The following is a 24,861-nucleotide window of genomic DNA, read 5'->3' as shown; positions in this document are numbered from 1 at the left end:
CGAAAGGCATTCATTGAATACCTACCATATATAACATACTGAATTTTTGTTTGTTTGTTTGTTTTTAACGGAATCTCACTCTGCCACCCAGGCTGGAATGCAATGGCACGATCTCAGCTCACTGCAACCTCCACCCGCCAGGTTCAAGCTATTCTCCTGCCTCAGATTCCCAAGTAGCTAGGATTACAGGTGCGTGCCACCACACCCAGCTAATTTTTGTATTTTCAGTAGAGACGGGGTTTCACTATGTTGGCCAGGGTGGTCTCAAACTCCTGACCTCAGGTGATCTGCCCACAGCCTCCCAAGGTGCTGGGATTACAAGTGTGAGCCACCACGCCCAGCAAGATACTGAAAGTTTTTAAAAACCTACATGATGTGGTCTCTTCTTCAACATGATAATGTGTTGAATCTGAATGTAAATCTAAATTTGCCTTTTGGAACTAATTAGTTGCAAAAGTTACACCTTATTAGGATTAGAAAGCAGCTGGTTTTGTAAAACACAGCAGCTGGGGTTTTTGAACACATAGTATGTAGTTCATCATCTGGCTATTTCTGACCCCAGAAAAGAATTATTTTATGAACCCAAACTAAATTAAATAGCTATAAGGGTTGATCATATGTAGAAAAGAAAACTAATACTTGATCTACCATTTTAGTTCTTGCTCAATACTTTCTGGGTTAAAAATTTTTTTAATATGGGAAAGTCCAAAGACTAGTATAAAAAACACACCTATGGCTCACCACCCAGAATTAACAAATGTCAACATTTGTTCATGTTTGCCTTGCATATTTTAATAACACATCTAAAATGGTGCAGATTAAATGGAGGTCTTCTTTATTCTCCTTCCAGTCAAATTCTCTCTCCTCCATAGAGATAACCACTCTCCTCGAGAGAGTGTGCATCCTTCCAGCATAAATAAGATACAAATTTTAAATAAAAGCTATTCTTTTCTACACATTATTCTGCAACTTGCCTTTTTTTGCCTAACATTGCATTTGATCTCTCCATGTTGACATATGTCACCGTTTTATTTTCTAGAGAGACATGAAATCATAGCAATTTTTATTTTTTATAAGGACATCATATATGAATTGGAAAAGGAATGTTTGCTAACTGCCCTAAAACATAAAGATGGTGCTCCCGAACTCTACACCAGTTGCTCCAGGGCACTGTAGTGAACTCACAGGGAGGCAGCCGGACATTTTTAAATTTCAAGGGGAACACGGTGACATTTGCCAGCTACCACGCAAATTGCTGTTATTAAGTTGTTTAGACCCATTAGGCACTTGCTTTGGCCTAGGTCCAGAACAATTAGGTACTTCTTTTGGCCTAGAGTTTCCATGAAAAAATTACTGAAACACTAAAGATGCTGGGAACCAAGAAAGTTTGAGAATCTCTGTAATAGGAATACGAAATCTATATGAGGTTGGGTATGGTGGCTCACGCTGGTAATCCCAGCACTTTGGGAGGCCAAGGCAGGTGGATCACTGGAGGTCAGGAGTTTGAGACCAGCCTGTCCAACATGGGAAAACCCCATCTCTACTAAAAATACAAAAATTAGCCAGGCGTGGTGGCAGGTGCCTGTAGTCCCATCTCCTCAGGAGGCTGAGGCAGGAGAATGGCTTGAACCTGGGAGGTGGAGGTTGCAGTGAGCCAAGATTGCACCACTGCACTCCAGCCTGGGCAACAATAGTGAGACTCTGTCTCAAGAAAAGCAAAAAAAGAAAACAAAAAAAAAATATATGAACCTGTGTTCTCTATCAGGCTCCACTACTCTGGTGTGCAACTGCAAGAATTACAGAGAGTGCCTCAGAGAAACTGACTGGCCTTGAAAACCTAAAACTATTCATTGATAAAAAGAGTGAGTGATGATATGGAGCACCTGGAAGGAATAGTTTGGTGTTACAGCTCTAAAAATCTCCAGCAAACTCCATTAGGTGAGCTTCTAAATTATTTCAAATATATGATTTTCATCAAAAATGCCCCTCGTGCTGTGATAAAACTTAAATGTGCATCTGGCTGTTTACCTATGCAAAGGGAGGGCAAGAGTTGAGGGGAATCAGGCAGAGCAATGTGTGTTGAAAGGCTGCAACTGAAGAGAAGGAAGAACTCAGGCATGGTTTTTAATGAATGATCAATCAACCTGTTTTACTCACAGGTGGCATTTCTGAGCTTTAACCTATGCTTCATCCCTCCTGAGAAACCAGGAACTCAGCTTGAGGCATATTTCTTGAACACTTACCCTGATTTTTACTTAAAAGGATAGCATCAGGGACCCTGTTTTAGGAATACTTGTGTCAGCTTAAATAACAACCAGAGACAGACTCTCTAAAAGAAAGGATATTTATTTAAAGATAGAGCATTGCAATGGCAGTATGCATGCCATAGTAAACTATGTGAGTATTCAGGGAGGAAAAGAAAGACAAAGGTTTTTAAAGGAAAAAAGTGAGGAGGATTACATCATTGTTTTGAAATAATTATCCTTGGCTATAAAGATCAACAACAAGGGTGATGCCAGCCTGAGGTTGGACAGGCAGTTGTGGGACAGGTGTCTTTGCAGAGGTATTTTTTTGTGTAAGGTGGCAATGGCCTTTGTGCAAGGTTGTGGGTTTTGCAGTTTTTTGTGACAGTTTTTGTTACCAGACATACACGGATGCAAACCCTCTCTTTGTGGCCTTCCCGGCTCTATTTGTCAGGGTTTTCTTCACTTTAGCAATTCCAGTTTGATTCTGACAACTATCACACTTGCATTTGTGCTTAGATATCACCAGGAGTACTATCAGGATACTCTGATATATATTTATATTTTAAGGCTAGCTGAGCTGAGGATTCTGTAGAGGGCAAAGACCAAACTGATGCCAAAGTCAAGCTCCAGAAAAGAAATTTCTAGGTAAAGCATTGTTGCCTAATAAAGAAATAGTTTATTTTTTAAAATAAAAATAAAAACATCAATCAAGCACTTAATATAAATCAGTGAATAGCTTTTTGAGCTCCTACAAGCGTGGGTCTGGGTCTCCACAAGATAGTCAGGCTCTTGGCACTAGTAGGCAGACAGGTTTGGAGGCAGCGCCAGCAGAAGGGATCTCGAAGGCGCTGTCCTCCACTTTGTCTCCACATGCAGTCTTCTCAGTGATCTCCCGGTCACTAGCACCCCAAGAGGCAATATCTTGAAACAAAAATACATGTACCACCTTTCTCGTCCACACTCACAGGCCCATGTGCACATGCATACGGCATTGTCAGGATGTGCTCCTAGCAAGAGCCCTTTCACCTTATTGGCTTCTCTTGAACTCTTAGACATCTGGGTGCAAGGATTCCTTTCATCTCTTGAAACCCTGTCCACAGGAGTTGGTTTGTGGACAGCTATTACTTGTACCTATTATTGTACATGTAAATATGTTATATAGACTAGTTAGACATTATGGTGTCCATTTGAGGTATGTCTTAATGTTTCAGCTGCTATAACAAAATAACATAAACTGAGAAACTTATAAAGAACAGAAATTTATTTCTCACAGTTCTGGAGAAGTTTAAGATCGAGGCACTAGCGGATTTGGTGTCTGATGAGGGCCCACTTTCTGATTCATAGATGGCATCTTCTTGCTGTGTCTTCACATAGTAGAAGTGGGCAAGGCAGCTCTCTGGGGCCTCTTTTATTTATTTATTTAGAGATAGAGTCTTGCCCTGTCACCCAGGCTGGAGTGCAGTGGCATGATCTTGGCTCACTGTGACCTCCACCCCCCGGGTTCAAGCGATTCTCCTGCCTCAGCCTCCCAAGTAGCTGGGACTGCAGGCGCCCACCACCATGCCCGGCTAATTTTTGTATTTTTTACTAGAGACAGGGTTTCACCATGTTGGCCAGGCTGGTCTTGAACTCCTGACTTCAAATTATCCTCCCGCCTCAGCCTCCCAAAGTACTGGGATTACAAGTGTGAGCCACTGTGCCTGGCCTAGGGTCTCTTTTATAAGGATACCAATCCCATTCATGAAGGCTCAGCTGTCCTGACCTAATCATCTCCCAAAGACTCTACTTAACTAAACCCATCACCTTGGGGATTAGGTTTCAACATATGCATTTTGGGAAGACGCAAACATTCAGACCATAGCAAGGAGTAAGTCTTAAAAGCAGGTCTCATTCCCGGAGCTAGTAGCTGAAGGGGGAGGCATCTCCCCAAGAGAGTGGTCATCTACAATGCCATCATATGTAGAAGTGCCAGGCCTTGATAAAGGAAATAGAAATTCTCACACCACTGGAAACTTCCACCTCCTCCTGCACCCAGCTGTCTAGGGGCTTGACTGAAGAGAAAGGTGCCAGGTGATTGCTCTTCTGTCATAAACATAAGAATGGAGCCACTGCAGGAAGGAGGGTCAAAAATATTTATTTTGTTCAAGACTTGGAGAGCGAGCCACATCTTGTAACCAGACTGTGGTGCTCTATGTTGTGTACTTGTCCTGTTACCCTGGACTTGAGTAAATCCTTTTTCAAATGTTCCAGCCTTGCCTCAGGATTGCTGTGGGTTTGGGAGCAGTGCCCCCATGAGGTCAGTTCTGTGATGGCAGCTGTAACTCTTGAGCTCGCCAAGGGAGAGAGACATCAATAGTTGGGAATATGCAATCCTTCTGTGGACATTCGCCCTCCTGTACCAATCCTACAAAATTAGGAGTCATTGTTCTATGGGAGAAGGCCATCTTCCTCATGGTGTATTCACTGCAATTTCTAAATCCCCTTGTAAATAGGTTTTGTTTTGTTTTGGGGGGTTGGAGACAGAGTTTTGTTCTTGTTGCACAGGCTGGAGTGCAGTGGCATGATCTTGGCTCACTGCAACCTCCAACTCCCAGGTTCAGGCGATTCTCCTGCATCAGCCTCCCGAGTAGCTGGGATTACAGGCATGCACCACCATGCCTGGCTAATTTTGTATTTTTAGTAGAGACTGGGTTTCTCCATGTTGGTCAGGCTGATCTTGAACTCCCGACCTCAGGTGATCCACCCACCTTGGCTTCCCAAAGTGCTGGGATTACAGAAGTGAGTCACCGTGCCCCGCCGTAAATAAGCATTCTTATACAGTAGGTGTGAGATGATAGCATATAGGCTAGACATAGGCTAGAATCTGAGGGACCTTAGGCAAGTTACTTCACCTCTCTGTGCTTCAGCATTCTCATCCGTAAGATATATATATACAAGAGTACCTCTCTGAAAAGGTTTATTGTAAGAATTAAATAATATATAAGAATGCTTAGCACAGTGCCAGGCTTATAGTACATGGTTAATACAAGTTCCCTATTATTGCTGTAGTATCTTGTCAAACTTGTTTTTTATCAGCCTGATTAATGGGGGAAAATCTATCCTCTTTCTTGGGTCTTCTGATTTCCTGGAAAATTAGTAAACTGTAATAAAACTAAGAACTTCAGTCCCTAAGATCACAGCACTAGGCTAGGCAATGTGGGAACTTCAAAAGAATTTTAGAACATAGTTCTTGTCCACCAAGTGCTTACAAATAAGTTGGAAATGCAGATGCATGGGTTTAAATTTTGACACTACTGCTTAATAACCTTAAGGACCTTGAGCAAGTTTTTTTAAACTTCTCTAGGCCTCAGTTTCTTCTTTTAAAAAATGGGGATTATAAAAGTAATCACCTCATCGAGTTAATATGATAATTAAATGAGTTAATAGAAGGAAAGTGGTCCAACAGTGCCGACATATGGTAAATGCTAGCTATTGCTACCACCACAAAGCAGTGTATGTATGAGGAAATGCCCACAGGAGTGCGCCTCTGGGATGAAGCAGAGCAACAGAGATCCAAGCAGGAGAGGCTGCAACAGGCTGGAGATATGCAGAGTCTTCATGGGGGAGGTAAGACTTAGCTGAGTTTGCAGGCTAGGTAAGCTTGAGACAGGCAAAGACATGTTCAGGAAGAGATAGCATTACCAAAAATACTAAGAAAGAAATTGGCAGGGGCATTTGTTACTACAAACTGTCTTACTAATTCCAGCATACCAGGATTCTCTTTGAGACTTGCAATGCGTAACAGGTAACTGCTTAATAAATATTTTCCAACTTGTAAAGGACACAGGGCAGTGTGGATTGTTCCTTCCCACCCCCAAAATTATTTTATGTCAGTTTCTTGAATTCTGCAAAATTCTCATCTAAATTATTGCGGCTAAGTTTATGTAGTTGTATAGTTGGGGGGTGGGGCAATGGGAGAATCTGTAGCTGTAAGATCCTATTTTGACAGTAGGTGGCTCCCTTACATATATGTAAGAAAAGTGGCACTGTGGTCTGTATAGGAAATCATTTCAGTCACTTGAGTAATTGTCACATACTGTATATCATTGAGGCTGAACATGGAGGCAATTCTTCACATTGATTTTTGTATGAAAGATGACATTAATGCAGCAGAAGGAACTTTCTTCCTTCTTAGGACCTGTCCTTACCTCTTGAGGTTGACAATCTGATTATTATTCTGGGAGTAAAGGTCAGATCCTTGGCAGTACATGTTCCTTCAACTTCTCTCATAAAGATTGGCATTCAGCTTTAACAGTACCTCATTCATCCATGCTGTAGACATCACAATCTGGACTTCTAACTACTACAAAATTATGCTACAATTTTAGTAATGGCATGGATAACCCGCCAGGAACCTTTTCATTTTACCATTCCTTGATACTTAGACTCCACAGAAGTCAGCTTCATTTCATATCAGAAATAAGTAGTAGCACCAGTTACTCTCTTTCTTTTCATCAAGTGGACCTGTTGAAATTTTATAGCTGGTAATCTCAGTTCCATTCTGGCCAGTTGGACCCGTTGTCCCATACTGTTTCTCCTTATCGATCTGAGGTTTGCTAGAATCCTCTGTTCTGGGGTACTGTTGGAGAAAGTCCACAAATGGAGCAAATCTGGGCCACTGCAGATTTCAATCATACGTGACTAAATTATGATCAGATCATAAGAATTAGTCTGCAACACTTACATTGATTAAAAAGTTTATAAGTATCAATAAACTATGCTCTCATTTTTGGTATTTCAAGTCATTTTTATTACTAAGTTGCTGACAGGGATAACCTATTTTTTTAAATGCCTAATGCACACATGTATCATTGTCCATCAGAATCAAAGATAGAATGTGTATCTAATATTGAAAAATGGAAAAGTGCTTGCTGCCCATGGCATTTTAGATTAGCTACTTTTGCAAAGTGTGGACCCCTGGACCATCTGCACTAGAATAACCTGGAATGCTTGTTAAAATGAAAATTTTTGGCTGGGCATGGTAGCTCATGCCTGTAATCCCAGCACTTTGGGAGGCTGAGGTGGGCAGATCACGAGGTCAGGAGATGAGACCATCCTGGCTAACACGATGAAACCCCGTCTCTACTAAAAATACAAAAAATTAGCCAGGTGTGGTTGCACATGCCTACAGTCCCAGCTACTTGGGAGGCTGATCCCTTGAACCCAGGAGGCGGAGGTTGTAGTGAGCCAAGATCGTGCCACTGCACTCCAGCCTGGCAACAAAGCGAGATTCTGTCTCAAAGAAAAAAAATAAAAAGAAAGAGAAAAGAAAAAAAAGAAAGAGCAAGGGATGTCCTTAACCAGAAAAATGATATTTATTTTTTCTTTTTCAGCAAACATCATACTTAAAGGGGTAATGCAAGCATTTATTTTAAGCTAGTGGAACTCATACATACTATTGATACTATTCAAAATTGAACTGGAAGTTTTAATTAGAACAGTAAGACAGGGAAAAGACATGAAAAGTAAATGTACCGACTGATACTACCTGACTTCAAGGCTTACTAAAAAGCTACAAGACAGTGTGGTATAAGCCAAAGAATAAATAAATAAATCAGTGGAACAGAATAAGGAGTCCAGAAATAGACCCACACAGACATAGTCAATTCTTTTGAAAAAGGTGCAAAGGCAATCCAAAGGAGAAACAATAATATTTTCAATAATAGGGGGTGGCACAGCAGGACATCCAGAAGCAAAGAAAAAAAAAGAAAAAAAATGTAGAAACAAACTCTATACCCTTCACAAAAATTAACTCAAAATGATAACAGACCTAAATGTAAAACACAAAATTATAAAACCTATAGGATATAACAGAAAAAAAAACAGATGACCTTGAATTTGATGGTGACTTTTTAATAGAATACCAAAAGCATCATCCATAAAATAAAAAAATGGATAGGATGAGCTTCATGAAAATTGGAAACTTCTGCACTGCAAAATACCTCATTAAGAGAATGAAAACACAAGCCACAGACTTGGATAACATTTTTGCAAAATACGTATATGATAAAGGACTGTTACCCAAATCATACAAAGAACCCTTAAAACTGAACAATATGAAACAAACAACCCAACTTTTAAAATGAGCAAAAAATGTCAACAGATATCTCACTAAAGGAGATATATAGATGGCAATTAAGCATATGAAAAGGTGTTCAACATCATATGTCATTAGGGAATTGCAAATTAAAATAACAATAAAATACTACTACACACCTATTAGGATGGCCAAAACAATACACTGACAACAACAAATGCTGCCAAGGATGTGGAGAAACTGGAATTCTTTTTCTCTGCTGCCACGTGGGAATGCAGAACGGTACAGCCACTTTGGGAAGCAGTTTGGCAGTTTCTTACAAAACTATACATAGTCTTACCATGTGGTTCAACAATTTTACTCCAGTAAAAAGATCAGTGATTGCCAGGGGTTAGGGGGAAGGGAGGGATGATAGAGCACAGAGGATTTTGATAGCAGTAAAACTATTCTGTATAACACTGCAATGGTGGATACCTGTCATTATACGTTTGTCCCAACCCATAAATTCCACAGCCCCAAGAGTGAATCCTAAACTATGGACTAGGTGATAATGATGGGTTCATCAATTATAACATATGTGCCACTGTGGTGCAGGATGTCGATAGCCAGGGAGGTTATGTGTGTGGGGATAGGGATAGATGGGAACTTTGTACTTTCTACTTAGTTCTGCTGTGAACCTAAAATTGCTCTAAAAATTAAAATTTATTAATTTTTTTAAAAGTGGGGACAAAGTCTTCCCTGGAACCTATCACAAGACATGCCTATGACATGCTTTTGATGTCTACATATCAAGCCAGCTTTTTTCCACTTAATTAACATCTCATATTCATTCAACAATTATTAATAAAATACCTACCATGTGATAGGCATTGTTCTAGGTACTAGGAATAAAGTAGTAAGTGAAGCAGATATTTAAAAACTCAGCTATTTCACATCTGGGAATCTGAATAAATTACATGCAATACAAAAATTCTTATACTGAAATAATTCCAGTGTTATGTATAATAGTGAAAACTTGAAAATATGCTACATAATAGTGGGAATACTTCAGTAAATCATGACACATGAACTCAATTGCATATTATACAGCTATTAAAAATACAGTCAATAAGAAGATATAAAAATGTCTGCGTTGTAATGTTAAGCGTAAAAGAGTAACAGAAGATATGGTAAGAATGTAGATAAGGTACAATAGAATGAGTCATTACATGAATATGTTAACAATATTAATCCTTTGTTAATGAAACTATTGGTGGGGGATTTGTACTCCCAAATTTTCATAAAGAGCGTGTGTTATTTTTATAATGGAAAGTGTCCCAATAAATTATTTTTAAGCCTAGACACTTAATATTTGAATTGACTAGCCAAATCTTCATGCTTTTAATATCACAGCTATGTATCTAATAATTGCTGAAGCCAGAATTTCCTTCGTGTGCAGTCAGCCACACCTCACTATACCTGTCAAACCACCTCAATTATCCACTCCAATTGTCATGCCTCTCGTGGGTTAGCTGTAAATGGAACACAACTCTAGCATGAGATTGCGATTTAAAAGAGCATATCCAGTATTTTGTTGATTTGACTGAAAATATTCAAGGTTTTTACCTGTCAGTGAGGCATTTGAATTGGGACATTCTCTTGTTTCTGAAATCTGATAAAATTTTGACCTTAGAATATTTATTGGTAATATTTATTCATTCCCAAAAATAGTTCTTAGCATATCCTATATGTCAGGCATTACTATAGAGCTGGGGCTAGAAAAATGAATAAGATTGGGTTCCTGCCCCCAGCCCAGGCTCATACTGTAGTAAAGGGAAACAGACATCAACACTAGATGACATGGAGTGTTAGGGGCGCTCTGGTAGAAGTCTGCAGAGAGTACAATGGGCGTCCAAATGAGGAAGTGATCACTTGCACAAGAATAGGAGGCCTGGTTGGAAAGGTTTCTCTGAATAGGATGACATTTGATCTGTGTTTTGAAGGGCATAATTGGCAAGGTAAGTAATCCAATTAAAGGAGGTTGCCTCAGCTAAAGCACCATATGCTCAAAGGTGTGGGTCATTTGAAAGTTTGAGTTCAGATGCAGTAGGGGTAAGGTAAGTATCCAACAGAACTTTCTACAATGATGGTAATGTTCTATATCGTCACGGTCCAATACAGTAGCCACTAGCCACATTTGGCTAGTACAATTGAAGAAGTGAATCTTAACTTTCATTTAATTCTAGCTAATTTAAATTTAAATAGCTTCAACAGTTAGTGGCTACCATATTGAACAGTGCAGGTTTAGAGATAAATAGAGGCCAGTTGCAGGAGGGTCTTGCAATGCATTGAGGAGGACTGAATTTTCTTCTGCAGGGCCTTCTGTGGCCTGCAGAAAGGGCTGTACACAGGCAGTACTATTATCAGCTTTACCTGTGGGAGTGCCCCAGCCTGGAAGCAGATAATACAGTTAGGAGATTCCCATAACCTGCCTGAGTGAGAGCATTAGTAATTAAGGTAGGAAATGGATGTGAGGCTTGCTGAGAAGGGCTGGGCAGGCTTGTGACAGGTCTGAGTGTGAGGGGAGAGGGAGTGGGGGAAATGGGATCAGGTTTGAGCCAGCTATTAAATCAATGCCAATTCATCCCATAAAGAATGCAGAGAGTGGGACAGGTTTGGAGAGTGTAAGGAACATGGTTGTGCTGTCACCAAGCACGCATAGAGAAGCAGGTACAGGCCGAGGTAAACAGCCTCGATGATTCAGCGGGATTGGGGTGCAAGTACACAGCACCATGTCTTATACAATCATAGCCATGTAGACACAACATAGAGAAGCTCCCCACCTGGCTCTCAGCCACTAATGTTTGTGTAGTGTATAAATGTAACACGGACCCTGTGAAGGGGCTGCTGAACAAAGCCATGTCTCATTTACCTGCTGTCTCTTGAGTGTTCTTCCAGTTCCCTGCCCCACATCCACCCACTGTCCTCAGACCTCAGCTGGGGCTGGACCCCAACCCTAAGTATGACAGAGGGAAGATGAGCGTTAGAGATCATGATCCTGAAGTGCCGACGAGAAATTCAGGTGAGTTATTACTATCTTTTTTTCTTTCTTTCTTTCTTTTTCTTTTTTTGAGATGGAGTCTCCCGCTCTGTCTCCCAGGCTGGAGTGCAGTGGCGTGATCTTGGCTCACCCCAACCTCCGTCTCCCAGGTTCAAGTGATTCTCCTTCTTCAGCTTCCTGAGTAGCTGGGATTACAGGCACACACCATCACACCTGGCTAATTTTTGTATTTTTAGTAGAGATGGGGTTTCTGTATGTTGGCCAGGGTGATCTCAAACTCCTAGCCTCAGGTGATCCACCCACCTAGGCTTCCCAAAGTGCTGGGATTATAGGCATGATCCACTGCACCAGACCACTTATCACTATCTTTCTACTTGCATTGTGCCAAGAGGAAACTGACAGTTTTGCCCTCCTCAACTGAGAGACAATTGAATTAAAATAATCTGATGGCATCTCTGGCATTTATTCAGCCATAAGAAAACAGCTGCTAAAAGTGGAATGCAGCTTTTTTAGAATTTCAGCAAAGGTGGAAGGAGATCCAAAAAATTCCTTCTTAGCTGGGTGCGGTGGCTCACGCCTGTAATGTCAGTGCTTTGGGAGGGCGAGGTGGCGGATCACTTGAGGCCAGGAGTTTGAGACCAGCCTGCGCAATATGGTGAAGTCCTGTCTCTACTGATAATACAAATATTAGCCGGGCATGGTGGCCTGTGTCTGTAATCCCAGCTACTTGGGAGGCTGAGACACGAGAATCGCTGGAACCTGGGAGGTGGAGGTTGCAGTGAGATTGTACCACTCCACTCCAGCCTGGGCAACAGAGTGAGACTCTCTCAAAAAAAAAAAAATAAATAAAATAAATAAATAAATAAATAAATAAATAATAAAAAATAAATTCCTCCTCACAAAATTGAGGACTTATGGACTATAGAGAAAGGCAGTTTTCTTGATGATTGAGAAACTAGTATGATTTTAATAAGGTTTTAGACGGTCCCAAATTAAAATTTGTCCTTGGGATTCATGCCGTAATGCTCCCCATAGTGAGAGGGAATCATAAAGATGAAATTCTAACTGGAGCCCAGTCACCACCCCCCATACCCACCTCCACTACCTGCTCTCCCAAGAAGCCTGCAAGCCTAGAGGTGAGCTCAGTGGCCACCTTCTGAAGCCCAGGGCACCACTGGAAGCTGCCTAGTTTGAGGCACAGAGGGAAGAGGAAGAGACTGAGAACAACACCCCTCTTCCTGAGGAATGCATATAAGGGTGCTTGGGGGCAGATTGGGGATACTAAGGCAGGAGAGCCAAAGCTGGAGTCAAAGGAAGCTCTTCTTCTGAAACCTGTAATTTCAATGTCTTTTCCTTTCCCTTCAAAATTATAATTTCCCTCTGAAATCATTCTAACCTTTTAGTAAACACATTTAAAGATGTTTAAAATTTCTCCCCCCGACCCCTTTTTTAACCCACTCACTTCTGTACTCACCTCTTTAACACTAATGGTCAACTGTGACTATTACATCCCAGGCTCTCTTCTTAGGTGTGGGGAACCCAACAAGGTATGTTCCCTGTTTTCAAAGAGCTATGGTCTAGTGGGAGAGACAGACAAGAAAATAGACTTCCATAGAGTATTGAGAGCTTTGTCAGGTGTAAGTAGTGGGGGAATGGAGAAATGGGGAGTTACTGCTTAATAAGTATGAAGTTTCTTTTTGGGGTGGTGAAAATGTTTTAGAACTAGTTAGAGGTAAAAATTTAGGACCCTAAACCCAATATTGCAGGTCAGAGACAGTTTCATAGGAGAGATGGCTTCTGAAGACATGGAGGAATTAATCAGATGAAGAGGAAAGGGGACATTCAGAGATAGATGGAGTAACCTCTAGGCAAAGGTCTGGAGGCCAGATAAAACTGGAAGTTAATTCAACACGGCCAGAGAATGGCAACAGTGTGGTCTGCTGGGAGAGGAGAGGCAGTTGTGAGAGCTGAGGTTGACATAAAGGGCTTTGTATACCATGCCAAGGAGTCTGGACTTACCCAGAGACCACTGAGAAACCTTTACGAGGTGTCGAGCAGGGAATGACATGATCAGATTTCTATTTCAGATTTCTATATCAGATTTCTATTGAAAGATGAGTATAGGCAAATAATTGGGGGAGTACAACACTGGAGGCAGGGAGCTCAATTAGTTGTTTATTGCAGTCATCTAAGCAAGAAAAGACAGTTGCTTTAATGAATGTGGAAGAAGTGGGAATGGAGAAAGCAAGTTGGTTCAAGAGAAGTTAATAAAGACTTAGTCCTATTAGTTAAGGATTGGTAGATGGTGGGTAAGCAAAAGACAGGGAGATATTCACCTTTAAGAAAAGCTACACAGTGACATTTTCCACATGTACAAAATAGATCAGTAGCACATTATCAGAGTTGCTCATGGTGGGCTGCCAATGCATTGCTGATATGCTGTCCTTCACTCTCTAGAGTTGAGAATCATTGCCACACATGCTACAGTAGCGAAGATGTTGATGCTTTCAATCCTGTTTTCCTAATTAGGACCATGTGGTATGCATATGAAGTTTCACCTGGTTTATAATTCTAAGAAAGAAGAACCACTATTGCCCCCACTTTTTATAGAAGCTTGATGATTATAGTAGAAATCACTGATTTTTTTTTTCATTTTTGTGCTCTTATAATTTTGATTTCTTTTGTAATTTATAAAAAATCCCTATGCTTGTTTATCTTCCTTAAATGCCTCAATTACCCTCCCTGATTTAGGTTGTGAAAATCTGATGCTAAGGTCCCTTATTTCTCCACTGACTGATTCATGCAATGGATAAAGAGACGGAAAATGAAGAATTAAGGCTTTCTTTCATCATTCATCTTACCTTTACAGATTCTTGGCCAGGTGCTGTGGCTCATGCCTATAATCCCCAGCATTTTGGGAGGCCAAGGTGGGAGGATCATTTGAGCCGACGAGTTGGAGATCAGCCTGAGCAATGTAGCAAGACTTTGCCTCTACAAAAAATTTTAAAAATTCACCAGGTGTGGTGGTGCATACCTGTAGTCCCAGCTACTCAGGAGGCTGAGGCAGGCGGATCCTTTCAGCCCAGGAGTTCAAGGCTGCAGTGAGCTATGATTCACACCACTGCACTCCAGCCTAGGCAACAAAGAAAGAATCTGTCTCTTAAAAAAGAGAAGAAAAAAGAAAAAGATTCTTGATAATTACAAAGAAAAGTAGATTTTTAAGGGTCAGACAGGACCCTTCAACTCAGGAAGCTATGCTATGTTTGTATCAGGAAACGAAACTATCTTCTTTTTTTTCTGCCTTTTTGTATCTGTGCCCATGTAAGTAACATCTGAAAAAGAATCTGCATGGAGAAGATGGTTAAGGAATAATCTTGGGATCCTCCTGACTAAAAGGATATGGGAAAGTACATGAAAATAGCTCATGCTTATCCTAAGAGAAACGGAAATAAGGGTGACTTGCATTGTCTTGCTTGTTCCAAAATTTCTTTCTCATTGTTGACCTGAAAACTCAACTTCCCTCTCCATTATCAAGCCTTTTTGTGGAGAAGGAAAGATAAACTGGAAAAGGAGATTGTCAGCTAATTCTAGGACTCTGACTTTCACAGTTTCAAAATCAATGCACTACATATAATATATAGGTTGTGTTTTTTTTACAATAGGAGAACTGTTGTGAAGCATATGGATAATAATGGAGAAGGACAAGGAAAACAAAGTGAATAACAGTATTTTTTTAACTTTTCAGGATTTTTTAAGAGATACAGCTCTATTTTAATGCTTAACATCCACAAAGCACAACTAAAAGTAGAGAAGTTCTACATTATTGAGCCTTTATTTTTTATGATAAAACATATACATCGACAAGTCAATGTAACACATATGTATTATATATGTGTATGTATATATACATATGTGTATGTATATATACATATGTGTGTGTATATGTGCATATGTGTGTATATATGCATATGTGTGTATATATGTATATATGCATGTGTGTATATATGCATATGTGTATATGTATATATGCATGTGTATGTGTATATACATGCGTGTATATGTATATATGCATATGTATATGTATATATACATGTGTGTATATGCATATGTATATATACATGTGTGTATATGCATATGTATATGTATATATACATGTGTGTATATGTATATATGCCTATGTGTATATGTATATATGCATGTGTATATGTATATATGCATGTGTGTATATGTATATATGCATATGTGTGTATATGTATATATGCATATGTGTGTATGTATATATACATATGTGTGTATGTGTATATATGTATATCTATACAGTTGAAAAAAATTATAAAGTGAATACCCATATAACTACTGTCTAGATGCAAGTTAAAAACTAGAAATTTTTTCTTTTTTTTCCCACCCTGTCTTACAGTGCTGAAAAAATTAGAAATTTTAAACCAAGAGTACACTGCCACTTGCATGAACTTCAGGGAATCTGTGAATTATCTGAAATTATATATAAAATTAGAGGCTTTATGAATTTTTTGGGAAAAAGAGTCTAGAACTTTTCAGAAGCTTAAAAGAGTTCCCCTCATTTTAAGTACTTATTAGAGCAATAAGACTTAAGACGGCTCCGTAACTTAGTAGCTTTGCAGTCTTAGACTAGCCTCTTGCTTGCTGAATATTGATTTCTATATCTGTAAAATGAAATAATGATGTTGACTCTCATGAGGCTGTTTTAAGGAACAGATGAGTTTATCTATCTGTGAAATAGCTTTGTAAGCTCCAAAGTACTCTTTCAAATGTTAATTATCTATCTTTGTTAGCAATTGAAAAATTTAGCGTAGGTCTTTTCAATATCTAAAGAACTTCTGGCTGGGCCCAGTGGCTCATGCCTGTAATCCCAGCACTTTGGGAGGCCAAGGTGGGTGGATCACTTGAGGTTAGGAGTTCAAGACCAGCCTGGCCAACATGGTGAAACCCTGTCTCCACTAAAAATACAAAAATTAGCTGGGCGTGGTGGCACATGCCTGTAGTCCCAGCTACTCAGGAGGCTGAGGCAAGAGAATCACTTGAACCTACGAGGCGGAGGTTGCAGTGAGCTGAGATTGTGCCACTGCACGCTAACCTGGGTGACAGAGTGAGACTCCATCTCAAAACAAACAAAAAAACAAAAAACAACTGGTAAATTGCTTTTGTTGCTCTACATTGGTTTAAATGTATGGTCTAGCATGATAATGCTAGTCTGGCAACACACTAGTTCCTGGCCAAGCCAACCATTTATTCTTCAAGATCATGCTTGCTCCTGAGCTGCTGAATAATTTCCAAAGAAAATCACTTAACATGGCAAAATGCTTTCACTTTAAATTCAAGATCCTGACACTCAGATACACATTCATTACTTCTCAGTAATTACTGAAAGTTACTGAAATTTTCTAGTAAGTCCACTCTTCTACCCTCCTTGATGAGTATTTCCTATTAGGCTCTCTCCAAGGTTACCCAAGGTTCCACTTCTGACCATGATGGAATAACAAGGACTGGACTTAACTTCCTGCCACAAACAACTAGAAAACTGGGCAAAATATATAAAACAACTGTTTGCTATTATTGCCCCCAAATTTCTGCCTGGAGACAGTTTCCAGATCCTGGGCATAGAAAGGTAAACCCAGTGTCTAGGAACTTTATTGAGTTGAGGAGACAGAGATCAGAGTTCACAGATGTGGAAATTGAAGGGCAGAGTTTTGGAAAGGATGAAGCTATACAAAAAATAAATAAATAAAATTTAAAAACTGGTAAGTCTGAGATTTTGCTAAGTACTTGGTTGTCCATACAGCCAAGCTGTCAATCCATACAGCCAAGCACAGAATGACCAGGGAGTATAAGCTAAATAATTCTTAGAGCTCACAGAGGATGAGAAGACATTTGAGCTCTGACCAGCCAGAGTGAAAAGTTCTCAGTGAAAACCAAGGAATCCATTGAAGACCTCTGAGCAGTTATTAATTAGTAGTAGGGCCAAATTATTCCTGGAATGAAGACTACTCTAGATCTACCCTAATAAAGCTTAAAAACAGTCCTCAAATGAATCAAACTCATCCACAAATAACTGGCTGAAAAAAAGGCACAACCTTCCTAAAGAGGGACAATAAAATTCAGACACTCAACAAGGTTGCAATTCACAATGTCCAGTATTCAATAAAAAAATGATTATTTGTTGTTGTTGTTGTTGCTGCTTGTTTTTGAGATGGAGTCTTGGTTTGTCGCCCAGGCTGGAGTGCAGTGGCGCAATCTCGGCTCACTGCCTCCCAGGTTCAAGCAATTCTCCTGCCTCAGCCTCCTGAGCAGCTGGGATTACAGGCACCCGCCACCATGCCCAGCTAATTTTTTGTATTTTTAGTAGAGACAGCATTTTACTATGTTGGCCAGGCTGGTCTCAAACTCCTGACCTCAGGCGATCCACCTGCCTCAGCCTCCCAAAGTGCTGGGATTACAGGCATGAGCCACCGCGTCTGACTCAATAAAAAATTATTAAACATGCTAAGAAGCTCAGTTCATCTGAGCTTAAAACTTCTTAAAGTCTTAGGAAAAGGAAAAATATGTAACTCTCTTTAAAAGTTGAATAGTTTGTGACATACTAAAATCACTTAATCAGAAGAAATTAATTCTACAATATTCTTAAAGGCAATCTTTCAGCTTTTAGATAAAAAACATTTGATAAAATGGGGTTCACTTCTTCTAGAAAGACTTCTATCACAATTGTACTTTAAGACTGTTTTATGTAGATTTGTAATCTGGTGTTCTGAAACAACATAAAGCTTGGTTTCTCTTTTAACAAAACTGAGACGAGTTCTCATGCCTTCTTTTTCTCAAGGTAAATATATCCAATTCTATCTTATTCTGACAACATTTTTCTTATCATTCTCTGGATGCACTCTGGTTCTTCCATGTTTTTTAATTAAATGCCATTGCTGCCATGTTAAAACTAGGAATAATTAGTTCTACAAAGACTAGAAGTCCAATAAACCATGGGAGTATAAAATACATTGTCATAGTTGATGTTGTCAATAATAACCATGATAAAGGTCACAAAATACTAGTATGTAAAGTTTATGAATCCTTTTATCTATGTCAGATGCTGTGCTAAGTGCTTCATGAGGGCTATCTCATTTTACTCTCACAACTCTGTGAGATAGATGCCATTGTTTTCTCTGTTTCATAAATGAGAAATTTAGATCACCGAAAGGTTTATAAATGAACTCTTTCCACAATTATACTGTATAATAAGCCACTCCAAAACTCAGTGGTTTAAAACAATACTCATTCATTATCACACATCTACAGGTTGACTGGAGTTTGGCGGGTCTAGGCCTGGGCCCCAGTTGGGCATCTCTGCATCTTACTAAAAGATCGGTTCAGGCAATTCTGTGCCATATGCATGTCATTCTGGGACCAAAGAGCTTGCTAGGGTATGTACTTCTCATGGCAATGACACAGGCACAAGAGAGAAAGCAGAAATATGGGGTCTCTTAAGGTCTTGGATCTGATTTGGCACACTGTTACTTCACCACAACCCATTGGTCAAAGCAAGTCACACAGCTAAATTCAAAATCAAGGATTGGGGAAGTATACCCCACCAAAGTCCATGGCAAGGGTGTGGATGCTAAGAGGCATGAAGGATTAGGTAGAATAATTCAATGTAGCACAAAACGCTCAATAATACTTCCAAAGTCATACCCATTGTGGCAGTCAGGGATTCAGTTTGGCTGAATGTAGCAGAAAACCCAAATAACAGTAGCTTAATAAAATAGGGGTTTATCTTCTCTCATGCAAAGTCTGGAGATAGCCAGTCAAGAAGCTGATAGGGCTGTTCCATGACATTACCAGGAACTCAGGTTCCTTTTTCATTTCTGTTCCACCATCCTTAAGATGTGACCCTCATGTTTATGTTCACAACAAGGCTGCTGGAGCTTCAGCCCCATATTCTCATTTCAAGTAGAAAGAAAAGGAAAGGCAACAGACATAAAATGGAAGTACACCTCATCCAGAGATTATACTTATATCTCATTGGCCAGACCATGTCACAGGCCACGCTCACTGAGAAAGAGGTTGAGAGATTTTTTTTTTTTTTTAAGAGAACACTGTCATTCCCAACACAGGGTTAAATTAGTAATAAAAAGAGAAGAAAACATTGACATTAAGTAGGAATTAACAGTATCAAACACAGGGAGTATTTGTGCCAGAATTTGCCCATTAGTTTAAAACTATACTTAAGATGATATGATTCTTACCATCTTAAAAAATATTTAATAATTCTAATATATAATATATGCTCATGGAAGACATTTTGGTAGCTATCTTAAAGTACAAAGAAGACAAATCAGCCATAAGCCATTACAAAGATACAACCACTGTTAAAATTTTGCTATCTCACCTTCCTTTGGTTGCTTTACCTTGTATACTTACAGTATATTTGTATATCTAAATTGGGCTCATTCTCTACAAATAGCCAGTCTCATCTCCCTAGTATTTTAAAATTTTGTTTTATAGATCATAAGACAATATATACTCATTATGGAAAAATCTAGAAAAAACAGAAAAGTATAAAGAAATAAAAATACTTTACCTATAATTCCATCCTTAGATCTAATTCCTTGCTGTGATTTTGAAAAAATGACTTATACACTTTTTGTGCATTATATGTACGTCAATATAGTTTAAGTCATATTATATATAAATTTTGCATTTGGCTTTTAAAAAGTATAAGACAAACACAAGGTTTTTATTAACATAATTTTAAATACCTGCCTGACGTTTTACTTAAATATCGTGTTTAGATTTCCAAGGTTGTGGTATTATAAATCATGTTACTCTGAACATCTATTTTTACACAAGCTTCATCCACATTCCGGGAACATTTTCTAGAAGGTGGAAATAAAATTGTGTTATATTATGATGTGTATTCTTGAGTTTTTGTGTTTATTCATTTCCTAGTAATCAGGGAATGTCCTTAAGCAAAGCATATTCTGCATGTTTGTTTGCAGTTTGAGAAAAGTTACTGTTTAAAAATAAAACCTTGTTGTTTGATGCTCTCCTTCTAATGCGTATTTAATCCTTTTTCACACTTTCAGGTCTGAAGGTGGGCCTAACGACATTATCGTTAAGGGATAAAACTTCATTATTTTGACTCGGACACTAATGTGTTCTTATCATGTGCTTCTTGAATGAGTTTTCTCTTCGGGCATTTTGGAGCGTTCTGTTGCAGACTTCCTTTGAACAACTGGACATGAAATAAAACCTCGATACTTTTTACTTTTGTTTTTTAAATCTAGATACTTTTACAAGAACTCTATTTGTCCAGGATACAGCCCTTCCGTTTTCCCAGCCTCTCCAACTGGCTCCTCCCTCTCCCCGACCCCGCTTTCAAAGCCGCCCCATCGTTCCCACGCTAGCGAGTTAATGTCCTTATTTACGAGAACTTGTGTTTCACAGTCTTAACCACGGAGGTTAAGATGTCTCTGCCTGGAATTTCTTTGTTTTTAAAGTTTTTCCAGCCCATCTTTCGCGGAAAAGACCCTCAAAGTGGGGCCCAGCCCCGCCCCCACCTGGCCCCACCCCCTCTGGTCCGGAGCCTTCCATCTCCATGGTTACGCGGCGGTTGCTGCGAGAGCCCAACTGCCCCGACGGTCGCGGTGAGGGCCCCAGGACAGAAGCAGACAGACACGGCTCCTGCTGTCGATTCCGATCCAGGTCAGCCTACTCGGGGCTCCGCGCCCTTGACCCGGAGGTGTGTCCCGCCAGGCGGCGAGCGTGGGGCAGCTGGCGGAGCCCGGGCGGCTGGAGGACCGCGTCCTGCCTAGTCGAGACTTAGCTCTCAGTCTCGATCCTTTAGGCTGCGCCGCCGCTGAGCTGGAACAGCGGTCCATTCCCGCCGGAGGCGCCCAGGGCTGCAGGGCGGCCCTCTAGCCACTGCGCGGGCGCCTGAGGCCTTCCGCCTCTGTTCCACTCCACTGGCTACCCTAGAAGCCTGACCTCGGGAGACTTAGTAATTGGTGGGTGGATGCGGGGAAGGTGCTGAGCCGCGTCCCTAGCGACCCGGCACCGTTGCGCATGCGCACACAGACCCGGAGCGGGATAGACTCTCCCACAGACTGACACTCGCGCATGCGCTGCTTGCGATCCTGGAGTACTGATTCAAAGCTGTTTTAAGCGATTCGCTTATGCCGCAAACTGTTGTAACCACACAACAGATAGGACTAATTTAGTCCTCACGCCTCTGGAAAGAAGTGAAACAAGTGCCCAAGATCTCACAGCTAGACAGTGGTCGGGTCACCGGAATCCAAGCAATCTGGTTTCACTGGACAAAATGCCTCGTGCTTCCGTACCCATCCATCGGAAAGCTAATAATGCTGAGGAGTTGGCTTTATCTACCTGATATTGCCTTTGTTATACTCTACATGCCAAGTTCCATTGTGCTCAGTTACTAATATTCAGGAAAATCAGAAAACTCGGTCAAAACCTGCCACTTTTTCCTTAGAGTAAATGGAATTAATAACCAGGAGTTCATTTTTTTCCATGATGCATAACTCTTACGTTTTGGTTTTTGCTTTTGTGTTTTTTATCGAGAGTCTGAACTCCATTTTAGATGTGCGGAAAAGATTATTTTAATGATCTGAGCAAGAATTGTTTTCCAAGATTCTAGTACCATTACGAAAGATTATTTAGTGAATGTGGTTGAATAAGCATTTCCTCTTTCAAGCTGTACTCTTGGGTTTCTCATTAATTTTACCTTCTTCCCCTACAAATACTGCTTACCTTTTTTTTTTTTTTTTTTTTTGAGACGCAGTTTCGCTCTTGTTGCCCAGGCTGGAGTGCAATGGCGTGATCTCGGCTCACCGCAACCTCCGCCTCCCGGGTTCAAGCGATTCTCCTGCCTCAGCCTCCGGAGTAGCTGGGACCGCAGGCGCCCGCCACCACGCCCGGCTAATTTTGTATTTTTAGTAGAGAGGGGGTTTCTCCGTGTTGGTCAGGCTGGTCTCGAACTCCCGACCTCAGCTGATCCGCCTGCCTCGGCCTCCCAAAATGCTGGGATTACAGGCGTGAGCCATCGCGCCCAGCCTGCTTAGCCTTTTTTTTTTTTTTTTTTTAAATTAAGAATATCATGATAGGAATATATGTTTAGTGACCATAATTTAAATAATTGAAAATGTTAATTATCAGATGTTTCAATTATTTGAAATCCCAATCATTGTCTGTCTTCAATAAAGTCCTTCATTTTTAAAAATAATGAAAAACAGGAGAGGCCTAGATACTAATGAAAATACTAATAAGCTAATAGATGATATTATGACTCTTTACAAATACAATATTGGAGAAATCAGAAGAGAAAAAAATTTGCATAAACCCACGTTTTTAAAAAAAAATCGTTGTTTTATTTAGCCAGAATGCCTCCAACTCAGGCCGAAAGTGTTATAAGGAGTATTATACGAGAAATAGGACAAGAATGTGCAGCCCATGGAGAGATTGTTTCTGAAACTCTGATTGCTTTTATGGTAAGAAGAAATCTTTTTGTGATTACTACTTTATTAAGAGCTTTTTTAAGATGTGATGTCCATTTTCCCCTTTAAATTCTGTGAAGCTTTCATAGATGTTTTTCAGCTTAAACATAATGAGATCATCGGACAAGTTAGTGAAAACATTTTAAAAACGTTTATAGAGCATGTGAGTTGTAGATGTATAGAGACTGATTTAGAAGACCTTGATGAGTTTGGAAAACATAAATAATGTTCTCCTGTGTGGGAATTTTTTGGTGTGTATTTTTGTTTGCCGTTGTTAAAAATTACTCATTGCTATGGTTTCTCTGTTCTTGCTTTTGGTTAAGATAACAATACACAATAAAAATACAATAAAATATACCATAGTTTCCCAACTGAAAACCTAGCCATTGCTTTCAACTTATTTCCCCATATAACTTTTCTAGCACCCCATTCAAATTTGATGTTTGTCGCTTCTTTTCTTCAGCCTCTAACAAGGGTACTGATGAGTTCAGTAGTAAGAAAAATAGTTGAAAAACCAACCCCACTGTAATCAGGAGGTAGTTGTTTAAAAAATGGAAACACATTAAACTAATAATATGAAATAAAATTGCTTAATGGATTCTTTCCTACTTAATGGGCTTGTTCCTACTTTTTTCCAGGTGAAAGCTGTTGTCCTGGATCCAAGTAATGGCTTTAACATGGATAGAACCCTCATGAAGAGTGATGTGCAGAATCTTGTTAAGGTGATTACCCAGCAGTCCTCAAATTTGCAATTACTTATTCTCAGTTGTAAACACAGTATTTGTGTTAGTCATTATTGCCTTCAGCTAAATGAAACAAAAGCCCACAAAATAGTACTACACATGAGGTATTTTTCTCATAACACAAAGTGTGGAGAGACATAGACCCTTCTTCCTGGCTTCCTGGGGCATGCCATCCTTGCAATATGGTCATCTGATGGTCAAAAGATAGCTACCCTACCTCTAGGTAGAAAGAAGCGGGGAAGGCAAAGGGCAAAATACGTGTGCCAGTTAGGTCTATCACCTTCTCTCCGGAAAATAATAATTTTCCCAGAATCCCTTCCATCTACTTACATTTATTGACCAGAATGATACTGTAAGTGACCTAGGGACATTCACTTCTTTTTTATTTTTTAGATGAATAAATCCCTGCCCCAACCCAAATTGAGGCTCTGTTAGGAAGGAAGGGCAGGGAAATTGGGCAGGTAGCAGCGTCTGCTACAATATTTTAGTGAAACCTTGTTATTAATCTCTTACATTGCAAATATTAACTGGTTTGTCATGCACTGTGAAGTTAAATAGAACTAAATTAATTTGCATTTCTCTAATGCTGAGTGATGTTGAGCATTTTTTTCATGCTTGTTGGCCATTTGTATGTCTTCTTTTGAAAAATGTCTATTCATGGCCTTTGCCCACTTTATAATGGGGTTATTTGTTGTTGTCGAGTTGTTTGAGTTCCTCGTAGATCCTGAATATTAGTCCTTTGTCAGATGCATAGTTTGTACATATTTTCTCCCATTCTGCAGGTTTTCTTTTCACTCTGTTGATTATTCATTTTGATGTGTAGAAGCTTTTTAGTTTATTTAAATCCAATTTGTCTATTTCTGTTGCATTTGCTTTTAAGTAATGAATTCTTTGCATAGGCCAATGTCCAGCCCTAGGTTTTTTTCTGGTATTTTTATAGTTTCAGGTCTTACATTTAAGTCTTTAATCAATCTTGAGTTGTTAATTTTTGTATATGGTGAGACATTGGGATCGGTTTCATTCTTCTACATATGGTAATCCAATTTTCCCAGCACCATTTATTGAATAGGATGTCATTTCTCCAGTGTATGTTTCTGTTGACTTTGTCAAAGATCACCTGACTGCAGACATGTGGCTTTATGTCTGGATTTTCTATTCTGACAATGAGATACAATCTTACACCAGTTAGAATGTCTTTAAAAAGTCAAAACGTAACAGA

At 39.8% G+C, this 24,861-nt stretch overlaps 2 protein-coding genes across 18 annotated transcripts in view; both read left to right on the top strand.

The window, feature by feature from the left end:
* LOC105496249 (putative uncharacterized protein encoded by LINC01590) overlaps positions 1-20,606 on the top strand; it is a 36,301-nt gene extending 15,695 nt beyond the window's left edge. For 4 of the 12 annotated variants that reach the window (XR_011623560.1, XR_011623559.1, XR_011623564.1 and 1 more), the window contains 4 exons: positions 1,766-1,938; positions 11,260-11,383; positions 18,686-18,810; positions 20,473-20,606. Coding sequence is in view for 2 of the 12 variants with exons in the window: in XM_071096754.1 (XP_070952855.1) it covers positions 1,875-1,938; positions 11,249-11,383; positions 14,114-14,175 (261 nt within the window). In the remaining 10 variants the exon portion in view is untranslated. Of the gene's footprint in view, positions 1-91; positions 190-1,765; positions 1,939-11,248; positions 11,384-14,113; positions 15,233-18,685; positions 18,811-20,472 lie in introns of those variants that run through there. The other 8 variants (XR_011623558.1, XR_011623556.1, XR_011623557.1 and 5 more) reach the window with 7 other exon arrangements.
* A 342-nt stretch (positions 20,607-20,948) lies between these two features.
* The window catches only part of LOC105496289 (cilia and flagella associated protein 206), a 55,785-nt gene continuing 51,872 nt past the window's right edge, over positions 20,949-24,861 (top strand). The window contains exons 1-3 of one of the 6 annotated variants that reach the window (XM_011766585.2): positions 20,949-21,091; positions 22,781-22,893; positions 23,538-23,621. In XM_011766585.2, the coding sequence (XP_011764887.1) occupies positions 22,786-22,893; positions 23,538-23,621 (192 nt within the window). In that variant the 5' untranslated portion in view covers positions 20,949-21,091; positions 22,781-22,785. Of the gene's footprint in view, positions 21,129-22,780; positions 22,894-23,537; positions 23,622-24,861 lie in introns of all 6 variants that reach the window. The other 5 variants (XM_024797435.2, XM_071096748.1, XM_071096747.1 and 2 more) reach the window with 5 other exon arrangements.

Source organism: Macaca nemestrina, chromosome 5 (genome assembly GCF_043159975.1).
Source record: "Macaca nemestrina isolate mMacNem1 chromosome 5, mMacNem.hap1, whole genome shotgun sequence".
NCBI classification, from domain to species: Eukaryota; Metazoa; Chordata; class Mammalia; order Primates; family Cercopithecidae; genus Macaca; species Macaca nemestrina.
Note: the sequence above shows the minus strand (reverse complement) of the source record. Positions and strands in the feature narration are given on the sequence as shown.